Here is a 23,639-nt window from a genome sequence, read left to right as displayed (position 1 = left end):
TCTGCTAACTTTGTGGGGTTTGTTTTTTGTTTTTTGGGTTTTTTTTGGAGAGGTTTTCACTATAGGGCGCGTGCGCTCTCCAGTCAGAGAGAGAGACATAGAGACCGAAAGCGAGAAATCACCCCCTAGGGGGGATAGTCACGCCGCAATCCTTTCTCCTCCATTCTCCTCTCGGGATCTTGGGCACGCACGCACACGCGCCCAGTGTGAGTTCTGAGTTACCGGGTCCGGGATGCGAACCGTGGTTGACTATGTGGGAGTCCAGCGACATAGCCATTACGCTAACTGCTGGTTCCCGGGTTTGTTATTTATTTCTTCCATGAGTAAGAGGGACAAGAGAGAAACAGTAGCCCCAACAAAGTTTAAAATCCAGATTCAATTTCAGCTCCAGCCAGACCCAGAACATAGGCATGTGTGTGCCAACATACTCACAAAGGTCTCTGTGTGCAAAGCTAGAACCTGTGTGAGTCACACTTGCAGAACAGTGCGTGTCACCATAGTGCCACTGTCCAGCCCACCCCCTATCCCCATTTTGCTCTTGTTTTTTTTTTCCTCCAAATTCTTGATGTGTAACAAAGATTACTGTTGAGAGCCTTTTCCCCTTTTCCTAACACCCTTATTTTCAACACTTTTAACCTCAAACCATCAGTCTAACCCCCTACCATGCACCCATTTCCCTCTTTGATCTTCAATATCCTTCTTTCCAATGACTCTTTCCACGAACCTTTCAACCAGATACACCCTCTCACCCCAATCTCCCTCAGTCCTGCTTCCACTCAGAATACAAATCCATTGTTTTCTTTTTTATCACCACCAAACTGACTTGTGGGGGTGGGAGTACATTTGCTACCCCCTTCCTGACTAGACACTAACCTCACTAGCCTTCATGGATTTAGTAACCTTCCTCATGAGCCTCTCCCAGAGATGCTCTTACAAATGCCCCTCAGGGACCTCCTAATCTGCAAGTCTCAATGCCTACCTGCCAACCTCCTGATGCAAGACACTGTTGTACTTTCATACCTGAACCAGTCCACACTATCCCACTTAATTGGGATGTATGAGAAGCCCATTGCTGTTTGAACTGGTTTTCTCCCATAGGTCTTCTTTCTCACTGTTTTCAAAATTTGTCTATTGTTAGTTTCCAGAAATTTGACAATAACGCATCTTCGTATGATTTTTGGGAGTTTACCTTTTTTATGTTTCATGCAGTTTCTTGAACAGGTAGTTTGTCTTTTGTCAAATTTCGGAACTCTTTCTGCATTAATTCTTCATGTACTTTTTAATAGTGCCATCTTCCTTCTCTCCTTCCAGAATTCCAACAAGAATATTAACTCCTTGTTTATAGTTTCATCGGTTCTTGAGATTGTTTTTTTTCCTAATCAATTTTCTCTTTTTGCCAATTGTTAATTTCTTTATTCCAGTTCACTAATTTTTTCCTTTTATTCCTACATTTGAGACCCTCCAGTAAGTTTTTAATTTCAGTTATTATATTTTTCAATTCTAAAATTCCCATTTGGTTCTTTAATGAAGAAGAAAAGTTCCTTTCACTTCTTTGCTGAGACTCCTATTTTTCCTTTTTTGTTTTGGCATATTCATAACTGTGCTTTACACTATTTTTATGATAGCTGCGTTAAATATTCTTCTCAGATAATTGTAGCATCTTTGTCATCTCAGGTTGCCATTTATTGTCTTTTTTTATTCAGTTTTACATTTTACTGATTCTTGTTATGACAGTTTTATGATCGAAACCTAGAAATTCTGTGCAGCATCTTGTAAGACTCCACATCTCAGTGAAGCCTCTTGTATCAGCTAGCTTCCTGTGACATAGCTGAAGAGGAGGAGGAAGCACCTCATCAGGTGAGAACAGAGGGCAAAGTCCCTCACTCGTCTTCTTCTGACACCTGAGGGAAGAGGTCTCTCATTATTGCTTAACTTAGGTGAAATCTAGGTCCCTAGTAGGCCTCCACTGGTATCTTCCTGGTGAGGAGCAGAACTGCCTCTTTAAGCTCATCAGGTACCTCCACTGGCACCAGGGAAAGGCCTAGGGAGGGTATTATCACTGGGTGCTGATGAAAGCTCTGATCCTATTGGCCACACCCACCCACCCACACACACACACACCCACACACACACACACCCACACACACACACACCCACACACACACACACCCACACACACACACACCCACACACACACACACCCACACACACACACACCCACACACACACACACCCACACACACACACACCCACACACACACACACCCACACACACACACACCCACACACACACACACCCACACACACACACACCCACACACACACACACCCACACACACACACACCCACACACACACACACCCACACACACACACACCCACACACACACACACCCACACACACACACATGCACGCAAGCAATGTAATAATGGGGAACAGAAGTCTAGGCTCCCTACTTTGCTTTCTGATGGTATAGCTAAGAGACAAAGCCACAGTTTTCTGTGTATCTGGCAGGCACAGAGACGTTTCCAAAGTTTTTTTGTCTACTGGCTGCCCCTCCTGTGGTCCTTTGGCTTAAAACAGCAGGGCCTTATTTGGTATGCGAAATTGATAATTTGGTTTTGATTTTTTCACCTCCAAATTTGATAAAAGGGCAAAAACAAAACCCAGCAAACTCACTACCATGCCATTCTTTACATCCCAAGGTTCTTAGACTGCCTTCCTTCTTATATTTGCAATATATATAAAGCAAATACACAAACACAGACGGATTTTTTTTAGTTGTTTAGCAGGAGAAAAAAGGAAAAGGACATTTACTCCATTTTCCCAAAAGCTCTAGTCTGAAACATCCACTGTTTAAAATGTGAGATCTGCCAAAAGCTACCACCACGGCACTTGAGAAGGTGCAGTGAGAGTGGTAAGAGAAAAATCAAGTAAATCTGATATAACAAATCCTGAGGAAAAAGAAAATGTCAAGAGAGGAGTCAAGAGTCAAATGCTTAAATGAGGTCAAATAAAATAAGGGCTAAGGAGAACTGTAAAAAAAAAATAAATTCCCTCTCTCTCCCAATGAGTGTGAACACCCTACAGCAAAACTTAAAACAAACAAAAAACCTTAAAACATATGACTACAATCCTGGCAGGGAAAGATACTCACAAATTGTAAGCTTAAAAAGCATAAATGGTACATAAGTCACTTTCTTTTATTCAAAAGGGTGTTTTTGCTCCCATACAGGAAATGTGTGCATGTATGTGAAGCGACACAAACACATCTTTAATCATCCTCTACCTCATCAGCCCATGCAATCACCAGCTGTTTTACACTCTATGTGTGAAACACTGACTAATAAGGATTCAAGGCCAATGTTTTGTTCTCTCTTACATCCTTCCACTCTTGCTCCTACCAAATTCAGATGGGTTTCTTTCCAAATCCCCTTTTGTCAACTGAATTACATAATTTAATTAACATTACATAAAGAGATAACATATAATTAGGAAGAGAATTCCCATTTCCATAAAAACTAAGCATAATGCTTTGAAAATTTAAAAAGAATAGTTTTGGCTTTGTTTTTGTTTGTTTGTTTGTTTTTTATGTTACAGCGTATGTACACTTTCCAGAGACAGAGAGAGAGACAGAGAGAGAGAGACCCCTAGTGAGCCTTGGTCACTGCAATCCTTTTTTTCCATTCCTCCATCCCTCCAGGATTTTTGTCACAGGACCTAGTATGTTTTACAAGTAACTGAAGCCAGGATTCAAAATTTCTAGAAAACAAAAAATTAATGTTTTGAATCTCAAAAAAATTTTTAATGTATTTGAATCATTTATTTTATGATTCTATGCTTCAACTGGCTTTTTCAAATACTAACCAATAGTATTAGACAAAAAGACATCCTCTGGAGAGTCTCAGTTTCTATCTCCACCCAAAATTTGCAGTCTATATAAATAAGTAATATCATACATCTTTCTTCATTTTGCTTTTGTTTATTATCTTGTTTATTTTCTTATAATGAACTTATATATTTTATAGTAAGAGAAGTGATTTCTTACTATAAGAATTATATTTCATGAATGCCTAGGGAAACACAATTTTGCTAAAAGCTAATATGAAAAGCTTTCTTAAAAAAAAAGGCAAAAGAAAACATGATACCACTCATATGTGACAAACAAATTTCAAACCTTAAAATTAGAAGGTCAGGTTTAATATTGTTTAATATCTACATCCAATTTACATTCCTCTGTCAGAGTAATATATCACCAATGCTGAATATAATTATAGCTTATAAGTGTTCATTTCCATCCACCCTTGGCAAGGTGACTAAATACTTACAATGAACAGTTGGGAGGGGGGTATAATGCAGTTAGCATGCCTTACAGGGCAAAACACACACACACCTTCATCCCAGTCAATGGCCGACCCACAACAATACACTAATTATAGAGCTAGACCAGAAATTCAAAACTAAATAATGTTCTAATTATAAGATTTTCCAAACTTTAATATATAATCATTAATATGCATATTTCTGTGGATTGACTTTTTAAAGAAATTATATACTTAAAAGTAGTCTTTTATTTCCACTTCTAGTACTAGATAAGATAGTAGAGTACCCATCTATTCTCCTAGTCATTTTTCAGCTATATCATATTTGAAAGTATAAAATATCAAGAGAAAGTATTCTAAATAAAATGAAAAAAAAAGTAACAGCAATATTGAAATACATGTAAGAACAAGACTTCTTGCTCTTCTTATGGAAAAATGGTAAGAGAACTATGGATTTAAAATATTCTGGTAAATGCTCTAGTCAAAGCTTATGTCAATTACTAACAGAAACATATACAGAAAGAAATATCCAGTTTGGAGCATGTTAGGTATTAGTACATAGATTTCTCAGTAAGTATCAAATCAAACACCCATAGTTCAGGAAAGTATTAATTATTCACTTAAAATACAGACTAATGGGGCCAGCGGATGGTTTAGTGGTTATGTCACTGAACTTCCACAAGGCTGACTGCAGCTCAAATTTTAGAACAAGTGGCTTGAAAATCAAGCTGCATACAGGTATGTGCACGTGCACACTCAAGATCCCAAGAGAGCAATGAAAAAAAATACTGCTGTCCCTTTCACTGTTTCTGACCCCCTCTCTCTCTCCAGCAAGTGCATGTACCCTATGGCAAAACCTCCAAAACCAAAACAAAACAAATATATATATCATCCTCTGGAGAGTCTCAGTTTCTCAAATACTATTGGTTCGTAATATATATATATATATATATATATATATATATATATACATAGAGAGAGAGAGAGACAAAGAAAGACAGAGACAGGCAGAGAGAGAAAGAGAAAAAAATTACAACCAATGTATGGGGGAAAAATTATAGTAACATGTCTGGCCTTCCATCATCTGTTCTCACCCTAAAGGCCTTCCACTAATCCCCAATACTAGTTCAATCCATCCTCTATGTTCAATCTATAATTTGTCCTTGTGTCTATAAATTTCACTCTTACCTATGTTTTCACTCAAAATACTCTCTCTTCCCCAAAACTGTATATGTAATAACTGAAACTATCTCATCTTTCGAGAGCCAATTAAATTTCCTTCTTCTTTGCTCTCTCAAAAATTTACATTTCTCAAGTGGCTCACTGGGTTGATTTGATACCAGTTTAAAAGCATAAATGGGATGCTGGTAGATGGCGTGGTAGTTAAGAGTGCTAGACTCTCACATGGCCTATCGCAGTTTGGACCTGGCAGCTTTCTCTCTCTCTCTCTCTGTCTTTCTCTAGTTAAATTAAAAATACAGTCAAATATAGAAATAATTCTTCAAAAGAAAAAGCATAAATGGTACATAAGTGGGCTCCCTTCACTCTCCTTTCTTTTACAGCAAAAGGCCTGACACAATTTCATCATAAGCATGGTCGGCACTTCATCATCCATTCATTCAGTCCCACTTCAGTCTGACATTTCCCATCAAAACTAAAAACAAACATGCTTTTTCTCTAAGGTTATGGAAAACTCTCCTCTGCCTAGTTCCAACAGAATTATCTGTTGGATAATAAGCAGCATGCATACATGGTTTGCTCCCTGTTTCTTTTGAAATATTCCTTCATCCTTTGATTCATAAAACAGCCTTTCTTCCCTTTTTGAACCAACCATTTGGACCTGGATGCCTTCAGAGTTCATTGTGAGCACTCCTCTATATCTTTATTGTCCCCTTCCATACGCTCCTGCCCTCCCTGGGTTCTTATTCTCAGGGTTTCGTGTACAATCCATACATAGGTAATGGATTAGTATCCCCATCCACATTTCTCCACTGAACTCCAGACTCACACATCTACCTGCTTGCCTAATGTCTCAAACTGTAAAACTCCTAGAACAACAAAATCAGTATGTTTAAAAGGGATGTTTGATCTCTACAATTCAACAACTATTTTTCTCCATTCCAATTAACAATATTACTATCTACCTATTTGTTGAGGGGAAAAAAAAAAATCTGTCATTCTCCTCGATTCCTCCTGTTCAGACTCCAAGTCCATTCCATCAAGTCCTACTGTTTCTAATTTATCTATAGCATATACCCACCATGCAACTCCATTGCAATCCTCATCATTCTTATGTCTACTGCCAGAGCCTCCTATCTCACCTCTGTCTCCCCTCTCCAATCCATTCTTCCCTCAATAGTAGGTCTCTGTAGACGGTGTGGGGGTTGGGAAGGTGGAAGGACTAGGTATAGGTATTTTTGACAGTGTTTCCTCATGTTACAATCCTCCTACCATAGTCTTCCAATTAGCTAGAATGTCAGGCATTCACAGCATGCTCAAGTAGGACTGGGACTTGAACCTGGGTCTCCCATGCAACCTCCAACCTCCCAAGCCATTGCACTGTCTGTATACTACTGCAGTTGTATCAGGAGTGGTGCTTTTTAAAAGGTGAATCAGAATATCCCATGCCCTGCTTGAAACTCTCCAATGGTTTTCCACTTATCTAGAATAAAATCCATTCTTCCTCCCATGTCCTTAAAGTGCCTTATGCCCTTTCACTGCCATCCTCCCTCTCTCCATCCTCCTGCCACTCTTCCCCACCTCAGGATTTCTGCACCTTGAGATATGCCCCAGACTCAACATCACTGCTCATACATCTCTTTATGTGTTCCTTGTGTTTTTGATCTCTTAATATTCTTCACTTCTGAAAGACTTCTTGTGACTAGCTTACATAAAAAATTTCTCTACTTATTACCCTGAGTCCCTTACTACTACTTCTTGACTGAACTGATTATACCTAGTGTTTAATTTACTTCTTTTCTAAGTCTCTCTCTCCCAAAGTCTCTTGTTTACTCTAGTACCTAGCACAGCCTGGAACACTTGACGCATAATAGATTAACGAATTCAGTGTTGTACTCTAGAGGCACCTTATCCATTCCACATACTTAGGAACTTGAGGTAAGAGGTGGCGGTATAATTTATTCTTTAATGGAATGGAATGTCTACGACTTGAGGACAGGGTGAAGCCCTTGCAACTTATTTACTAATAGTTTTCCAATAGGATATGCATGAAGACACTCAAACATTTGATCTCTTATTTTGTAAAATGAGCACTATAAAATCAGGCATTTCACTTTATTTTATGCATTAATTTCCCTATTCTCTTGTTACTATTCAAATCCATTTAAGATGTTCTCTGATCTTCTCTTCTGAATACCATAGTATAGTTCCACAATAGTAAATTAATTTTTTTCAAATAATTAGTTTTCAGTCCCATTTTCTTCCTTCTATGCTTGCATATGGGGAACATGGTAACTAGCCTACTTTGAAACTGAATATTGTGGATCCTGAATTGTGATGAATTTTACCTGAAAGTAGGATATTTTTTGAAAGAAAGTAATTTGGCCATTGAAACAGCAATTTACATTTTATTTTAAACAGACTGGGGTATGTAAAAAAATTTAAAAATTGGGAACACTTCACAATTATAAGATCTTTCAGATGACGTATAAATTGAGTATAGCAGCTGTTATTCACTGTCTATAAAAATCATATGCATTTGTCTGTTAAAAGCAATTACTAAACTTTTTTTTTTTTGGAGATGTTTTTGCAATAGGCCACACGTGCTCTTCTCTCTCTCAGAGAGATAGACAGAAAGATGAGAGACAGGGGAGATGGCCACACCGCAATCCCTTCTCCTCCATTCTCTGGAGATCTTGGGCATGCACGCACACCCTGCCTTCAGGAAGAGAGGCCACTGGGGCCTGGACTCGAACCGCAGCCGACAACATGGGAGTCCAGCAACATAGCCATTATGCTAACTGCTGGTGCCTTGCAATTACTAAGTTTTCAACATGTTCTACTTTATTGTTAAGCCTGCAAAGTCAAAGCTTTTAAAATATAGTTAAAATCGATTTTTAGACTAAATATTAATAACACATTTTACTATATCTATAAGCCAAATGAAGCCATAGTATGAACAAAAATAAAAGAGGAACCCTCCAACAAGTGAAGAACATTCAGTCTTCCGGTCTCTCAGAGAAACACCACCAGGTTGGAAGGATGGTGAGACGATTGGAAAGTAATTGTTTGTAACGGAATATGGCCCAGTTGCAGTGGCAAATAATGCGAAGATACTGTGCTCAGAAGACTGTGACCATATGAAAGGGCTGGATTTAATTCCTGGTCCAACCTAAAACCCAGGCACAGTAGTGTGGAACTTAAGGAGTCTGTGGCAGAAGAATCACAAGCTTGAATTTGGGTTGAACAAGACCCTGTCTAAAAAACACCAACCAGTGTAGCACACACACGTAATCCCAGCTAGGAGGCTGAGACAGAAGGATCTTGACATGACAAGACTTTGTCTTTAAAAGAGAGAGCAAGAGAGAAAGGGAGGGAGGGAGGTAAGAAAATAATGGTAAATGAAGTTCTGACATACAGAGGAAAAGACAATATTTTTAAAAAAGACTAAAATTTTCACAAAATTTATAAAAGATGCCAATCATATTTAAGACATCTTCAAAATTCCATAGCAAAATAAAGCACAAAATCCCATCTAGACATCAAAAGCATCCCCCATGGGGTATGGGCATACCACTGCAGTGTTTTCTCCATTTCTCCCTCTGCGCATGGTTTTCAAGCCACTGGGTCATCTATGTGGGAATCCAGCTGCCTTAACCACTAGGCCAGGGGCTGGCCCTAAAAGATCTATTGAAACAAAAAGGTAATTTTTTGTTTATGAAAGAACAGAATTAGCAGAAACTGAAAGACTGGAAAGTATAATACCAGGGAAGGCAACTGTAGATACTAGAGATAGTACAGGGTGTGGGGATAATAGGAGGTGGGTAATAGGAGGGAGGGAGAGGAACAGGGAAAAACAGTTGAATGGATACAAAGATAAAAAATAGATTAACAAATAGGTAAGTTTTTGTGAAACAAACTTCAGCTCCTCTCACTACACAAATGAAAAAACATGCTAATCTGTATGTAGCTGTATTTTTCTGTATTTTGTAACATTTTGTAAACCTCAAAGATATCCACTAAAAGATTTTTTTTAAGTAAAAAAAAAAAAAGCTATCAAACATTAGGTTAGGTTGTCAGGAAGGTCATGACGTATTTTTCTGTTTTCTATGAAAGAGTCTGTCATGACTTTCCTAATGATCCAATAAATCATCACAAAATCAAATGAAAAGGCAGTTTTCCTGTAAAGAAATGAGTTTTAGTTAAAGATAAAGCTCTCAAAAATAACAATAAAAGCCAAAAAGAAAAATAACATCAAGGAGCTAAGATACTTAAAAACACTTTATTTAATGCCATGTAAAGTTTATCTTTAAAAGCAAATATACAGATACTTTCAGACAATTAAGAGAGAATTTTACCATCAATAGCTATTCACTAAAGAATGATATATGTGAGGCTGGCACTTGATGTAATGGCTATGTCACTAGACTCCCATGTTAATTGACCATGGTTCAAGTCCTGGACTCAGTAGCTTCAACTCATTGCGGGAGCATGTGTGTGCATGCCCAAGATATCGAGAGGAGAATGAAAGAGAAGGGATTGTGGCATGGCCATCATACCCCCCCACTTGGGGGGTGATTTCTCGTTTTCTGTCTCCTGTCTCTCTCTGTCTTTCTGGCAAGCGCACGTGCCCTAAAGCAAAAACCTCTCCAAAAAAAAAAAAAAAATGGGAATGATATACCTTAATATTAATATACCTAAAGCTAAAACATAATAATCAGAGGGGAAAAAAAGTAGAACCAGAAAATATTAAGCATATATGTATGAGTAAACATATATACATATACATATAATTGTAGTATAATTCAACAGTAATAGTACTTAATCTATGAAATTAAAAAGAAAGAAGATAAATAAAATATGCAAAACTAGCATACAAGTGAAGAGAGGCCGACAAATATTTAATTTTTAGGTTAAAAAGAAGAGTTATTGCTTATTTTTGTACCTGTTAACTACATGTATGTTAACTTTCCTTTTTAAGCGTATGCATGATAAAATTCTTTCCTAGGATTGAAAATAAGTCATTTGTGTCCACATGGATCCTGAACTTCAGCTGTGAAATATTGCTTTCAGAGACTTAAGATTTTCTGCTGAGACTTCTTCCTCACTTATTTCTAGTGGGTACTGTTACCTATCTCTTTGTCTCCATTTCTGTCTGTCTCTCTATGTCTCCCTGAGTCTTTTGATTTTTAAAATTTTTTTTAAGGTAAAGTATTCTCTAGGCTCTCAAGCCCCTTTATTAAGTTAACAGATGCCTCTCCCCCATTCTGTTTAGGAAAGGCACAAACCCAGGCCCATCTCCACATGGATCCTGAACTTCAGCTGTGAAATAGCTGACACGCACCACATAGTTTTCAATTTTTGCTTTTTAAAATTAAAATCTATAGTTTTTTGTTATCCCTTTTTTCTTTTATATTTTCTTCTTTCCTTTTCTCTAATTCTTTTCTTTATCTTGATTCACTGGCTTCTCAGCTCCTACACAGTAAATGTCTAGACAGGTCCAAGTGGACAGGATCTAAACATCTGAATACAATTAGGGTCTGAATATTCCTCTATTTCCACTGATTCTGATGCACAAAGAGTGAGAAAAAAACAGAAGAGAGAATGCAGATCACCTCCTCCTGCACACTTCTGAACGCTCAAATTGAACTTAAAGACTTAGAAGAGGGACCAGCAGGTGGCATGGTGGTTAAGGAGCTGGACACTCCCACATGGATGGCCAGGGTTCAAGTCCTGAATCTGGTGGCTTGCTTTCTCACTTCCTCTCTCTTTCACTCTCACCCTCTGTGTATCTCTGGTCAAATTAAAAAATAAATGAATGAATGAATAAAAATAAAATAAATAATTATTTTTTTTTAAAAAAAAGAAAGAATTAGAAGAAACGCACCATCCATCAAATGACCAGAAATCGCCACAGGGTCACGAGGAATATGGATAAACAAGAAAATATCTCTGCTCCAAGGAAAAATAATGACTTCTATTCATCTTCAGACTGTATGATGAAATTCATGGAAATGTCAAAGAATTTAGAATTTTCATGGTGACAAAGCTCACAGAGACTGAAGAGGAGAGAGACAATGAATTACCGAAGAGGCAGGGGAAAGGAGCTGAGGAGCTTCAGGAGGTGAGAAAATTCTTGCAAGATCTAATAAAGGAAATTCACACTATAAAAAAGAATCAAATGGACCTGTTATAGATGAAGGCTATAATACAGGAAGTCAAAACCTCCCTTGAAAGTATTAAAAGCAGACTAGATCATACCGAGAATCGAATCTCAGATGAAGATAGAATCGCTGGCCTAGAAAAATCCACCACGAAGACAGAAAATTACCCAAAAAATGAGAATGCTGGGGCCAGCAGGTGGCATGGTGGTTAAGGTGCTGGAATTCCCACGTGGCTGGCCATGGTTTGAGTTCCAGACCTGGCAGCTTGCTTTCTCACTCTTCCTCACTCTCCCTCACTCTCCCTCCCTCTCCCTCTCTCTCTCTCTCTGTCTTTCTCTGGCAAAACTCATGTGAAAAATGATATTAACAATAATAATAATAAATAATTCTAAAAAAAATGAGAATGCTATACGAGAAATACTAGATACCATCGAACGTCCAAACATCTGGATAATTGGCATCCCAGAAGGGGAAGAGGTCCATAAGGGCATTGACAATCTATTCCATGAAATCCTGGAAGAAAACTTTCCAAACGTAAAGAGGTATTCAAAGATCCAGTCCCAAGAAATACAAAGGACCCCAAACAGAATCTAGCACCTTAACCACCACGCCACCAGCCAGCTCAAGGACCCCAAATAGAATCAACCCAAAAAGATCTTCTCCAAGACACATTATAGCCAGATTGATCAAACAGACAAAGACAAGATACTAAGATTGACAATATGTGGTATTATCTGTTAAAGATAATTTTACAGTTTTATCAACTGGATCAGGAAGAAATGTTCACATGTTGAAATACTGACTTTGTAAGCTAAATAACGTGATTGAATGTATAAGAGAAAATAAAATTTAAAAAATAATAATAAAAATATAAAAAAATAATAAACTTTTCTAAGATCACAGATAAAAAAAGGTTGGCAAGAGAGAAACATCAAGTTACCTACAAAGGATATCCCATCAGGCTGACAATGGAACTGTCATTGGAAACAATGAGAATGAGGAAAGAACGGGAAAATGTATTCGAAGTGTTAAAGGAAAAGCAATTACAACCAAGGATACTATACCCGGCAAGATTATCCCTTATATGGGAAGAAAAGACAAGAACATACTCAGATAAACAAAACCTGAAAGAATTTTCCAACACCAGAACAGATCTCCAAGAAGTTCTGAAGGGAGTGCTATACCAGGAAAATTAAATATAATCACATAGAAATAAGAGTTTAGAAACTAAGAAAATGGCCAAATTAATCGTGGGGACAAATATGAAGTTGAATATCATATCCCAGAATTTTATCAGGAAGATCAAACCACAACAGAAGATAGATTAAGTACATGAGACTGACCTGGTGAAACAGCAATTTTTGACTTTTGACTAAAACACTGCTGATTTTCTTCTAGTCTTTGTTTTCCAGTTTTAAGGATTTTTGTCTTGTCTTGAGCTGCTGATAGGTTCAGGTACTATTTGAACAGAATCCCAACTTGTTTCCTGGCTTTAAGTTTTAAGCATATTTCCTTAGCATTTCTTTGATTTATTAAAGTTAAGTCTGCTTTTCTTGAAATTAAAAAATCTAGTAAAAAAAAAATGGTGCTTCTAAAAAATGTTTAGATTTCTCACTCTCTATCTTATTTGTCCATTATTTGGAAGGGTGTTCACTCAATTTTCAAAAGTGTTTTCTGGTGATATTGCAATAGCATATGTGTTACTGAGTTACTAACAAAATCGTTCTTTAAAATTTTTAGATTTTTGTCATAGACATGTGTGCTTGCCAGAGATAGACAGAGAGAGAGGAAAAGTGAGAAGTTGCGTCCCAGGGCAGATGGTGATGGCACAATCCCTTCCCCTCCATTCTTTTCACAGGACATTGGGAATGCACACACGCTCACCATATGTATTTTTTGGGCTGTCAGGTCTAGGACTTGAACCACAGTTGGCCATGTGGGATCCAACACCTTAACCACCACACCACCTGCTGGTTCTAGGAGAGACTGTTAATTAAAATAGAATAGCAATTTGAAAAACAGAATATACTAAATAGCTGGGCTATTTAAGAAAGCTGTTTTAAAAGAATGAGTCCATTATGCCTGTGAAACACCCATATTCTCTTTGGTAAAATCAAAATAATTAGTTGAAGACAAGAGCAGAATTCATGCTTTCATTTCTCAAAATCAAAATAGAAATTCATTAAATCTCTTCCAAAGACTTGTCAGTTTCATGTGATTTATTTTTGTTAACAAGGGCAAATATACTAAAGTTTTGTGTCAAACCTATGTCCTATAGTATTAAATAAACCAGTCTAGGTGACAACATGCATAAAATGCAGAAAATCACTAATGAGCATGAAGCAGAATTCCAAGTGTATCAGATGTCCATGTCTGAGTATGTTATATATTAAAACATGGATTTGCATTTTGTAAATCTAAAAAGAAAAGAAAAAAAGAAACAGTTCATTTGTATTTTGAATTAGTAAATGATAAAAAATAAAATTAAAAATATATCCAAAAGAAATTAAGGAAGGAGGAGGAGGAAAAAGAACATAAAAAAGAAAAAAGGAAAAAGAGAAATAAGCAAGAGAAACGGTAAAGGTGAACTTAGACAAAGCAGCATAAATTAAAAACTCTAAGTGAAATATCAAATAAAAACTTCAATATATTTTACAATTGACAGAAAAAGATACAATTATAGGTAAAGAAAAATATTTTCTTAAATCATTCATGTTCTAGTTATATTTCTAAAATTGGAGTAAAAGCATTAAAAAATGATTTTCTGTGATCACCGTAAACAAGTACACACATCATCATAGATAAATTGATGAAAAATATTGACAGAAAAATACAAGACTAAGAATATATAGAAGGTGATTCTATTTACATAAAGTTCAAAAGATATAAAAACTTACTTAATTAGGAATACATATGTGGTAAAACCAAAATGAAAAGAAATGAAAAACACAAAATTCAAGATACTGTCTGATACAGGATAATGGGTGGGGTGTGATCAGAGTATAGAATTAAGGAGGGATACATGGAAGCTTCAAAGTTAAAGCACTATTGTTTCTGTATTTCACACTCATTAGTAGGCAAGTAGATGTGTCTTTTATAATTACGACAAATAGTCATTTACATTTGTTAACACTGTATAAACATATTTTTTAAATAAGTCAAATACTAGTAACTTCAAAATTTTGGTCTCAAAGATTTTTTTCTTCAGATCACATCGATAGCAATGAGCTCAATTTCATCATTTACTACAGCTTTTCAATTTCTATTTTCACACATGTGACACATGGCACAAAAACAGATCAACTCCACAGTAAAGCTCTTCCACCTGCTTTGTGTTTTCAATCCCAAAAATGTGAAACTAGAGTCCAAAAATGACACTAGTTATGAAATGAAATATTATTTAAAGTCTGCTCACTTGTTTGAGTGTAAACAGATATTTTACATAATTTTCCAAAATTATTTCAAGAAATTATAGTTATCAATATAATCAATCTTAGTCTCACAGTCTCCTTAGAAATCTTCTACCACTGCAGATGGCCAGTAGTCAAGATGACTGGATCCCATATGGCCAGGTGTACCATTCGAGTCAAGACCTAGCATCTTGAGGGACAGGCTGGGTGTGTGTGCGTGCATACTCAAAGCACCAAGGGCAAGACAGAGGAGCGGGGACTGCAGCATGGCCATCCAGCTGGGGGATGCTTTCTCACTTCCCCCTTTATCTCTCTCTCTGTCTCTGGTGAGTACATATGCTTTATAGTAAATAATTACACACACAAAAAAAAGATAAAACTTCTAAAATAAAAATGAGTTCAGTGAGAAAAATGTTTCTTGTAAACTTCAAAAATCCAAACTTTAACAGTGATTAAAAGAAAATAAAGGGTTGGCACCCTAGCACAGTGGTTAATAACTGTGTGGAGGGAGCCATGTTCCATACAGCCAGCCACAGTTAGAACTTGAAAAACATGCCACCTATATGCTTAGGATGCCTTGCATCTTGAAGGAAAGGAGGAATAGATGAAAGGGGATTGCAGTGTGACCAGGTTCCATTTGTTGGCAAGCCCGCCATCTCGCCTATGCTCGCTCTCTCTCTCATGCTTGCTGTCTCTCTGTATCTTTTTGGCTAGTGTGTGCGTCCTGTAGCAAAAAAAGGAAGATGACGAAAATAAGGGCCAGTTGTATTACAACTGGACTCTCAATGAAAAGTTCCTGGGTTCTTGTCCCAGGACTCCCTGAGCCCACCAGGCACATCTGTGCATGCCTGTGGGAGACCCTGTTATAGGTACCTTTCTTTCTCTGTCTCTCTCAGAAGAAATTAAAAAATTAAAAAAAAAATTTAAAAAAAACTCAGAAATCAAAAAGATAAGAGAATATCTAAAAACCACAAAGTACAAAGACCTTGTAAGAATAGATTTTCTAACACAGAAATCTTGTCCCTGACAGGCTCATCAAATTGAGAAAATGAAGATATATTCTCAAACTAATTTGCTATATGCATAAACAGGTATGAACTATAAATGCTTGATATCAATCATAATGATGTTAGTGTCTACCTTTTTATGTTTCTACCCAAATGTACTCAATAACTCAAACATAATTATTGACTGTCAAGATCTACTAAGTTATATTTGACAATTTGAAGAAGTTGGTCTTTTCCTTAGCATTCAAATCTAACTCAAAACTGTCACCAAGAATATTGGATAATCAATAAACCTCATCAAACAAAAGAACTTTGTGATCTTTACATCAAATCTTTGTAACACACGGCAAATAATCTAGTATTTAACGCACTGTTTTCACATAATTCAGTATCTGGATAGTGAAAGGCTGGCATGGCACATAATTGCTAGGCAGAGTTTCAGAAGTTGATGAATAACTCTAAGAAAATTACACATCCTGAAGAGGGAGGAGAGAGTTAACTGAGGAGGAGAAGGTGGAAATGCATGTCTTCTTTTCCTCTAATTTTTTAATTAAATAAATCCAGATCCTAAAGCAACACTGGGAAACTATGATTAGTCAGTCCACTTATTTTTTAATTCTATTCACAGAATTTTTAAAAACTTTATCTCTAATTTTCTCATCATCATCAGAGATCTAATAGTAACCTCAAAAGCTTATAAAACTTAGAATTCTTCGTAAGAATTAAGTCCCATATTCTACATAAGCAAGAAAGTATGAAAAACTAAACAAGCACATCATAACAGGAAAGCCCAAAGTTTGATCACAGTATAATGTCCAAGTTTTACATGACCAGCTAAATTGCTCCTGCCAGTTCAAACAGTGACAAGGAAATATTCTCAAGTATCTTCTCAATTTTCACTCTACATAAATGGCACAATTTCAGAAAATTTTCTGCAATAAGATTTTACAGGTTTTTTTTTTTTTAATTAAAAGGACTACTTTGTGGAAAACATCATGGATTCCTGATAACATATTCTAGAAGTGCCCATTCTTAGAGAAATAATTCCACAAGTTTTTTGTTTGGTTTTTAAATTAAGTTCAAATACAAGACACACATAGCATAATTTCCCAATGTTTTGGGATGTCACAATGAATACTCCTATGCTTTGTAATAGGCACAAATTCATACATAAAATCCTGCAATATTGTTTTCTTTATAACCAGTCATCTACTATGTAGATGCAGATGGAGGAAGGAGAAGTGGGTGGGGAGGAGGAGTAGCCGCAGCAGTGGTATGGTAATAGGACGGAAGGAGTCTACTTCTAATTATATTGAAAACGTATATATATTTCCCGTCCCTGGTGACTAACAGACAAACTGAGAAATGTGTGAGCTGTCTCCCCAATGAACCCCAAAATACACTCTTAGATCTGTTTTGTTTAGTCAAATCCCACACTTAAGATAATGTTTGGAAAACAAAGGGTTATCACTGAATATTTTTTGATGAAACACATTTTACGAGTACGAACTAAGTTGAAAACTGACACTTTTCATCTATGAATGTACCTTTAAAAAAAAATTCTCTAATTCAGTCTGTTTTTAATAATAGCCAAGGTAATACTGAAGAAGGTTAAAGTTAAATGCCCATTGTTTCAATCAACAAATCATCGTTAAGCATTTCCTATGTCCTAAACCCTAGCTGGTAAAGAGGTAAATAATACACACAAAGCATCGAGGTTCATGGACACCTTTAGATTATAGTCTAAAGCCAGACTAAAAGTTGTAAACAAAACAAACAAAAATCTGTGGAAAAATACAGAAAAGACTGAAATATTATAAAGAGTATTTGTTTACTCTTTAAACTACTTAAACTCTATTCACTCTCTCATGTCTCTGAATGTAGGGTCTTTTTGTTTTAAATACTTACATAGTCAAGGAATTTTTCATACTATATCCAACCTTCAGAATGTCCAAAATGTACTAATCAGAGAGAGTATCAAAGAAATTCTTTTCCATTTCATTAACCTCCAATTATAGAATGTCATTCTAGTCTTCAATATTTGTCAGCACAGGACAGTTTGATTCTAGCAGAACATATGTGAATGCATACACACACACACACACATATACACATATAAATGTATATTCTTATGTACAAATAACCACTATTTTCTTATATAAGGATGAGCTAAAACTGATCTACCTTTATCCTTGCAGCTCTAAAATTGAATCCAACTGCTCAGAGATTTCATAACAACTTTGCTTAAACTTCTTTAAGAACACTATGACCGAGTTACCTAATTCAGGTTAACATATAGCCTGTCAGTAGGTTGAAATTTCTCCTTTCACATGCCATAATTAACAAACATGACAAACTTTTGGTACATTTGTTTGAATTTTTTACACAGCTCTGTCTCCTATAACACAATAAATTAACAAATTTAAATATGCTCAGTTTATCAAAATATGTATACACTGATTTTTTCAATTTTATGCAGTTCTTTCTGAGACACCAAAATTTGGCCCCATTCCAAAGTCTAAAAATAGATTTATAGAAATACCTAGGGTAGTATTGCCAGACACAGAATACTTTGTTAAATTTGGATTTCATATAAACAATACATTTTTTTTCAAGCCAAGTATATTTGAAATTCAAATTTTTCTGAGTGTCCTGTATTTTTACTTGCTAAATACAGCAACACTAACCTATGGACAATACAAAGACACCATTTCCAAAAAGAGAAAAAAAATTAATTAGTGATACTTCTTGCTGTATCAAATAAGAATTAGGAAGTATGTACACAACATCAAAATTTAAACTTGGCCATATTAAAATAATAATTTATGGGCTAGTCCCCTGGCCTGGTGGTTAAGGGAGCCAGATCCCATAAGGTCAACTATGCAACTTAAACCATGGCCCAGTAGCTTAAAAGACATGCCAGGTACACATGCATGTATGCCTAAAATCTGACAGGATAGAGAAATGGAGGAGAGGAGAAAAAAAAAACACTTTAACTTTCTTAAAATTCTGGGGCCCAACAGCAGGACAGTAGTAAAATGCAGCAATCTGAGAGGGTAACCCACATGAAAATGTTCAAATTTCACTCTTGATGCCTTCTTAAGTACACTGGGAACATGTGTCCCTTTGATCTGAAGGCTTTCTGAGATTGGTAATGAACGTTAATGTCAGGATCCTATAGGGAGTGCTTTCCCTTTGTTCCTCTCACTCATGGAAGAAATAAACTTTTTTTCCCTTAAACTTAGATTACTTAAAATTCTACAAAAGGACCTAAAAAACAACAAACAAACAAACAAACAAAAAATAGGTTTAGAAAAAAAAAAGTCTACAAGCTATATTCAGTAAAGGTAGTTATTTAATAAAAGAAAAAATATATAGATTTTTTTTTCCATTAAAGAGACAGAGTGAGAAGAGTACCCCCAACAGGCCCTCATACCAAAAATCACCCTATCTTAGCTCACATGGATCACAGACATGCAAACACATGCCCAGAATATGCAGGACATTAAAGCACCTTTCCCATGCAGCTCCTGTTGCATTTCCACTGCACCATTGCCTGGCCCAAAAAAGGTACTACTGAAACACTATTTTATCATGCACATAAATAATATGAATTTGATTTTTACCTTAGGAAATTATTAAGAAGAGTTATTTATTTGAAGACCTCATGAAAAAAATATGAAAAAAATGACTGATTAATGACCACTATTTAATATAGTAACATGCCCTGATAAAGTATAGATAGAAGAATTACCTCACAGGATTACTGGTCAAAGAAACACGAAGGGACTCCAGGCATGTGACAAGTCTCTCATCTGCACACCCCATTTTCAGTTCATAGATAAATTCCTGAGGTGAGATCTGTCGGTTACTCTTAAGACTTCCCTGTAAAATAAGTCCAAAAACAATGTTTAAGATTCCAAAAAATAATAACAAATGAATCCCACCTTTTCCATCAATACCTGCATACAACTACTATGATAAACATATTTGAGGGTGGATGATTTCCTTACTCTAATCCATATATCTATAAATTCAAAATCCATGGTATCTACATAGATACTAATAAGACATCAAAGGCTTTGCAAGTTAAAACAGCTGCCTTTTCAAATGCAAAAGGTCATGGAGAACAACAAAGTATATAACATAGAAAAATACCTTAAAATATAGTAATATATCTTAGGTACATATAAAAATCAAAACTACTAAATTCAAACTGAGGTGTATATCATGCTGCGTAAAGTCTCTTCACAATCTAAATGATGTATAGCAATTTAATGTATGAATACTAATTTGAAAACTGAAAAAAAAAGAAAATTTTTACAAAAGGAAAAAAACTACTAAATTCTAGATACAAAATGCTAAGAATACAGCAGTAAACAGAGATGAAAATTCCTACCCACAAGCAGCTTTATGTAGCTCCTCTTGAGCAAAGCAGGCAATCAATGAAATAATTAAAATATACTGTATTGCAAATAATAAGTGCTATACAGAAAAATAAAAACACGAAACAGAAATGAGTATCAAAGAGCAAAGCACACAATTTTAAATAGGATAGTCAAAGGCAACCTCATGGAAAATTAGAAGGCCATAAACTGGAGTACTTAAATATACATGTGAAGGAGATACAGACATCTTAAAAAAAGACAGAAAGAAAGAAAGAAAGAGAGAGAAAAAAAAGTATAAGCTTTAAGCTTTACAGGCTATCAGAAGTACTTGGGCTTTTACTCTGAGATTAGAAGCTGAGAGGGCTACTGAGAAGGTGTCTATATACGTATATGTATATGTGTGTGTGTGTATATATATATATATATATACATACACGTATATATATAATACATATATGTATGAGTGTATATATACATATACACACATATCCATATATATGTATGTGTATATAAATACAGACACATACCCATATATATATGTACATATATGTATGTGTATATATACATACACACATATCCAAAATGAGAAATAAAGAGGATACAGAACTAACCTTAAACTCCTGAATTACATCAATTTAAATTATGGGTTATAGATCCTAGGTCAAGGAAAGGAAATGCACGTGTTCAAAAACAAATTAGTTGATTTGTCAGATGTATGTTTCCATTTCTACTGTTTTTAATAATTTGCTATAATGTTTGCTCAAGAAAATGTCCCCAATAATGTAAAACAAATTAGCTCTGAAAAGACAGGTTATTTTTACTCACACTGATATCAAAGTAATTTATTAATTCAATAATAAGTTCATTATTCAATAGCAAAATCTCAAGTGCATAAGAAATTATAAAGTAAAATTGAAAATGGAAATGTTAAAGACAGTAAAAAATAATAATAATGTTCTTCTATTCCAACATCACTTAAAATATGTAACCAGTTTGTGGCCTGGGAGGTAAGACAGCAGGATCTCATATAGCTAGCTGTGGTTTGAGTTCCATGTCCAATATCTTCAGAAATGTGCAGGGCACCTGTGTGTGCAACCAAAATCTTGACAGGAGGGAGAAAGAGAAGGGATTGCAGCATGAGAACATCCCATGGTGAGGGGCTTTCTCACTAACACCACACTTTCTTTTTTTCTTAAATTTATGTCTAACTTGCACTGACATAGTAGTACCAATTTTTTTGGAGGGAGAGAGGTTTTGCTATAAGGCGTGTGTGCTCGCCAGAGAGACAGAGAGACAGAAAGTGAGAAATCACCCCATGGCGGATGACCATGGCACAATCCCTCCTCCTCCATTCTCCTCTGGGGATCTAGGGCACACACACACATGCACCTGGCGTGAGTTTAAGCCACTGGGTCCAGGAATTGAATCGTGGTCAACTACATGGGAGTTCAGCGACATAGCCATTATGCTAACTGCTGGTCCCACCAATGTATTTTCTTGATACAGTGAGTTTGCATCCAAAAATCTAAATAACACTTTGGTTCACTTTAATGACAATGAATAGGGCATTACACAAAGAGTGGCCAAATGTTCACAGGAAATTAGTATTTTGAGAAAACTATACATGGATTTCAATTTTATTGAACCAAAATAAATCGATACTTTAATTCATTTGACTTGAATTTTCTGAAGACAAGTCCCCCATTCATTATTTTATGTCCACATTTATGAACACTCAACATCTGTAATATAAACATTGAGCAAACTCAATGCTTTCTCCCTAAAATTGGGAAGAAGAGAAATATTACTATTCTTGTCATTTCCATTAAGTATTGTACTGGAGGTTCCCTCTAGTGCAATAAGGCAATAATAACAATAATACTTACAATAGACATACAGATTAGAAAAGCAACAGCAGGGCCAGTAGGTGGCATGGCGGTTAAGGCGCTGGACTTACACTTGGTCAACCATGGTCTGGAACTCAGACCAAAACTCAAGCTGGGCACATGTGAGTACATGCCCAAAATCCCCAGAGGGGAAAAGAGAAGGGACTCGAGCATGTCCATCACCCCAAGAGATGATTTCTTTCTTTCTGTCTGTCTCTATTTCTCCAGAGAGCACAGCTGCACTATAGCAAAAATTTCTCAAAAAAAAAAAAAGGCAAACTGTATTTGCAAATAACAGTTTTCTACATGAATTTAGCAAAGTCACAGAATAAAAGTTCCACATATAAAAATAATTTGTATTTTTTAATAGTACCAGCAATTGAAAAGTGAAATTTTTAAAATAGAACTTTTGTTGTTGTTAAGGTTATTGCCATTGGGCACACGTGCTTGCTGGAGAGAGACAGAAATAGAAAGTTAAAAATCGTTCTCCCATGGGGGTGGCCACACCTCAATCCCTCTTCATCCACTCTCCTCTTGGGATTTTGGGCATGCATGAACACACACGCACTGTAATTTTCAAACCATCAGATCCAGGATTCAAACCATAGTCAGAGACGAGGAAATCCATTGCCTTAACCACCATGCCACCTACTGGCAAAAATATAACATTTTAATGGATCAAAAAAGCACTTATTGGGGGGACCAGCAGGTGGTGTGGTGGTTAAGGCGCTGGATACTCCCTCATGGCCGACCAGGGTTCGAGTCCTGAATCTGGTGGCTTGCTTTCTCGCTTCCTCTCTCTCTCACTCTCGCCCTCTGTCTTTCTCTGATCAAACTAAAAAATAAATGAATGAATAAAATTTTTAAAAAATTAAAAATTTTTTAAAAAGCACATATTGGGACCAGCAGTTAGCATAATGGCTATGTTGCTGAACTCTCATGTAGTAGACCGCGGTTCAAGTCCTGGACCCTGTGGCTTAAACTCACATTGGGCACGTGTGCGTGCATGCACAAGATCCCAAGAGGAGAATGGAGGAGAAGGGATTGCGGCTTGAGCAGCCCCCCTGGGGGGATGATTTCTCGCTTTCTGTCTCTCTGTCTGGTGAGCGCACACGCCCTATGGTAAAAAACTCTCCAAAAACAAACAAACAAAAAAAGCAAATATTTAGAAAAAAATGTTTAATAAGAAAAGGCTTATAGACTGATAATTCAAAACACTGTGGAGAGAAATCCAGCAGAATCAAAATAAAAAATAATGCTATACCATTTTCAAGGATCGGAAG

General features: G+C 36.2%; 1 protein-coding gene across 1 annotated transcript in view; it reads right to left on the bottom strand.

The window, feature by feature from the left end:
- Positions 1 to 23,639, bottom strand: part of DIAPH3 (diaphanous related formin 3) — a 556,802-nt gene that overhangs the window by 394,286 nt on the left and 138,877 nt on the right. The window contains 1 exon segment of the mRNA XM_006159773.3: positions 19,837 to 19,967. Coding sequence (XP_006159835.1) covers positions 19,837 to 19,967 — 131 coding nt within the window.

The sequence above is a fragment of the Tupaia chinensis genome, unplaced genomic scaffold, assembly GCF_000334495.1.
Source record: "Tupaia chinensis unplaced genomic scaffold, TupChi_1.0 Scaffold000654_1, whole genome shotgun sequence".
Lineage (NCBI taxonomy): Eukaryota > Metazoa > Chordata > Mammalia > Scandentia > Tupaiidae > Tupaia > Tupaia belangeri.
This window is presented reverse-complemented; position numbering and strand designations above follow the sequence as displayed.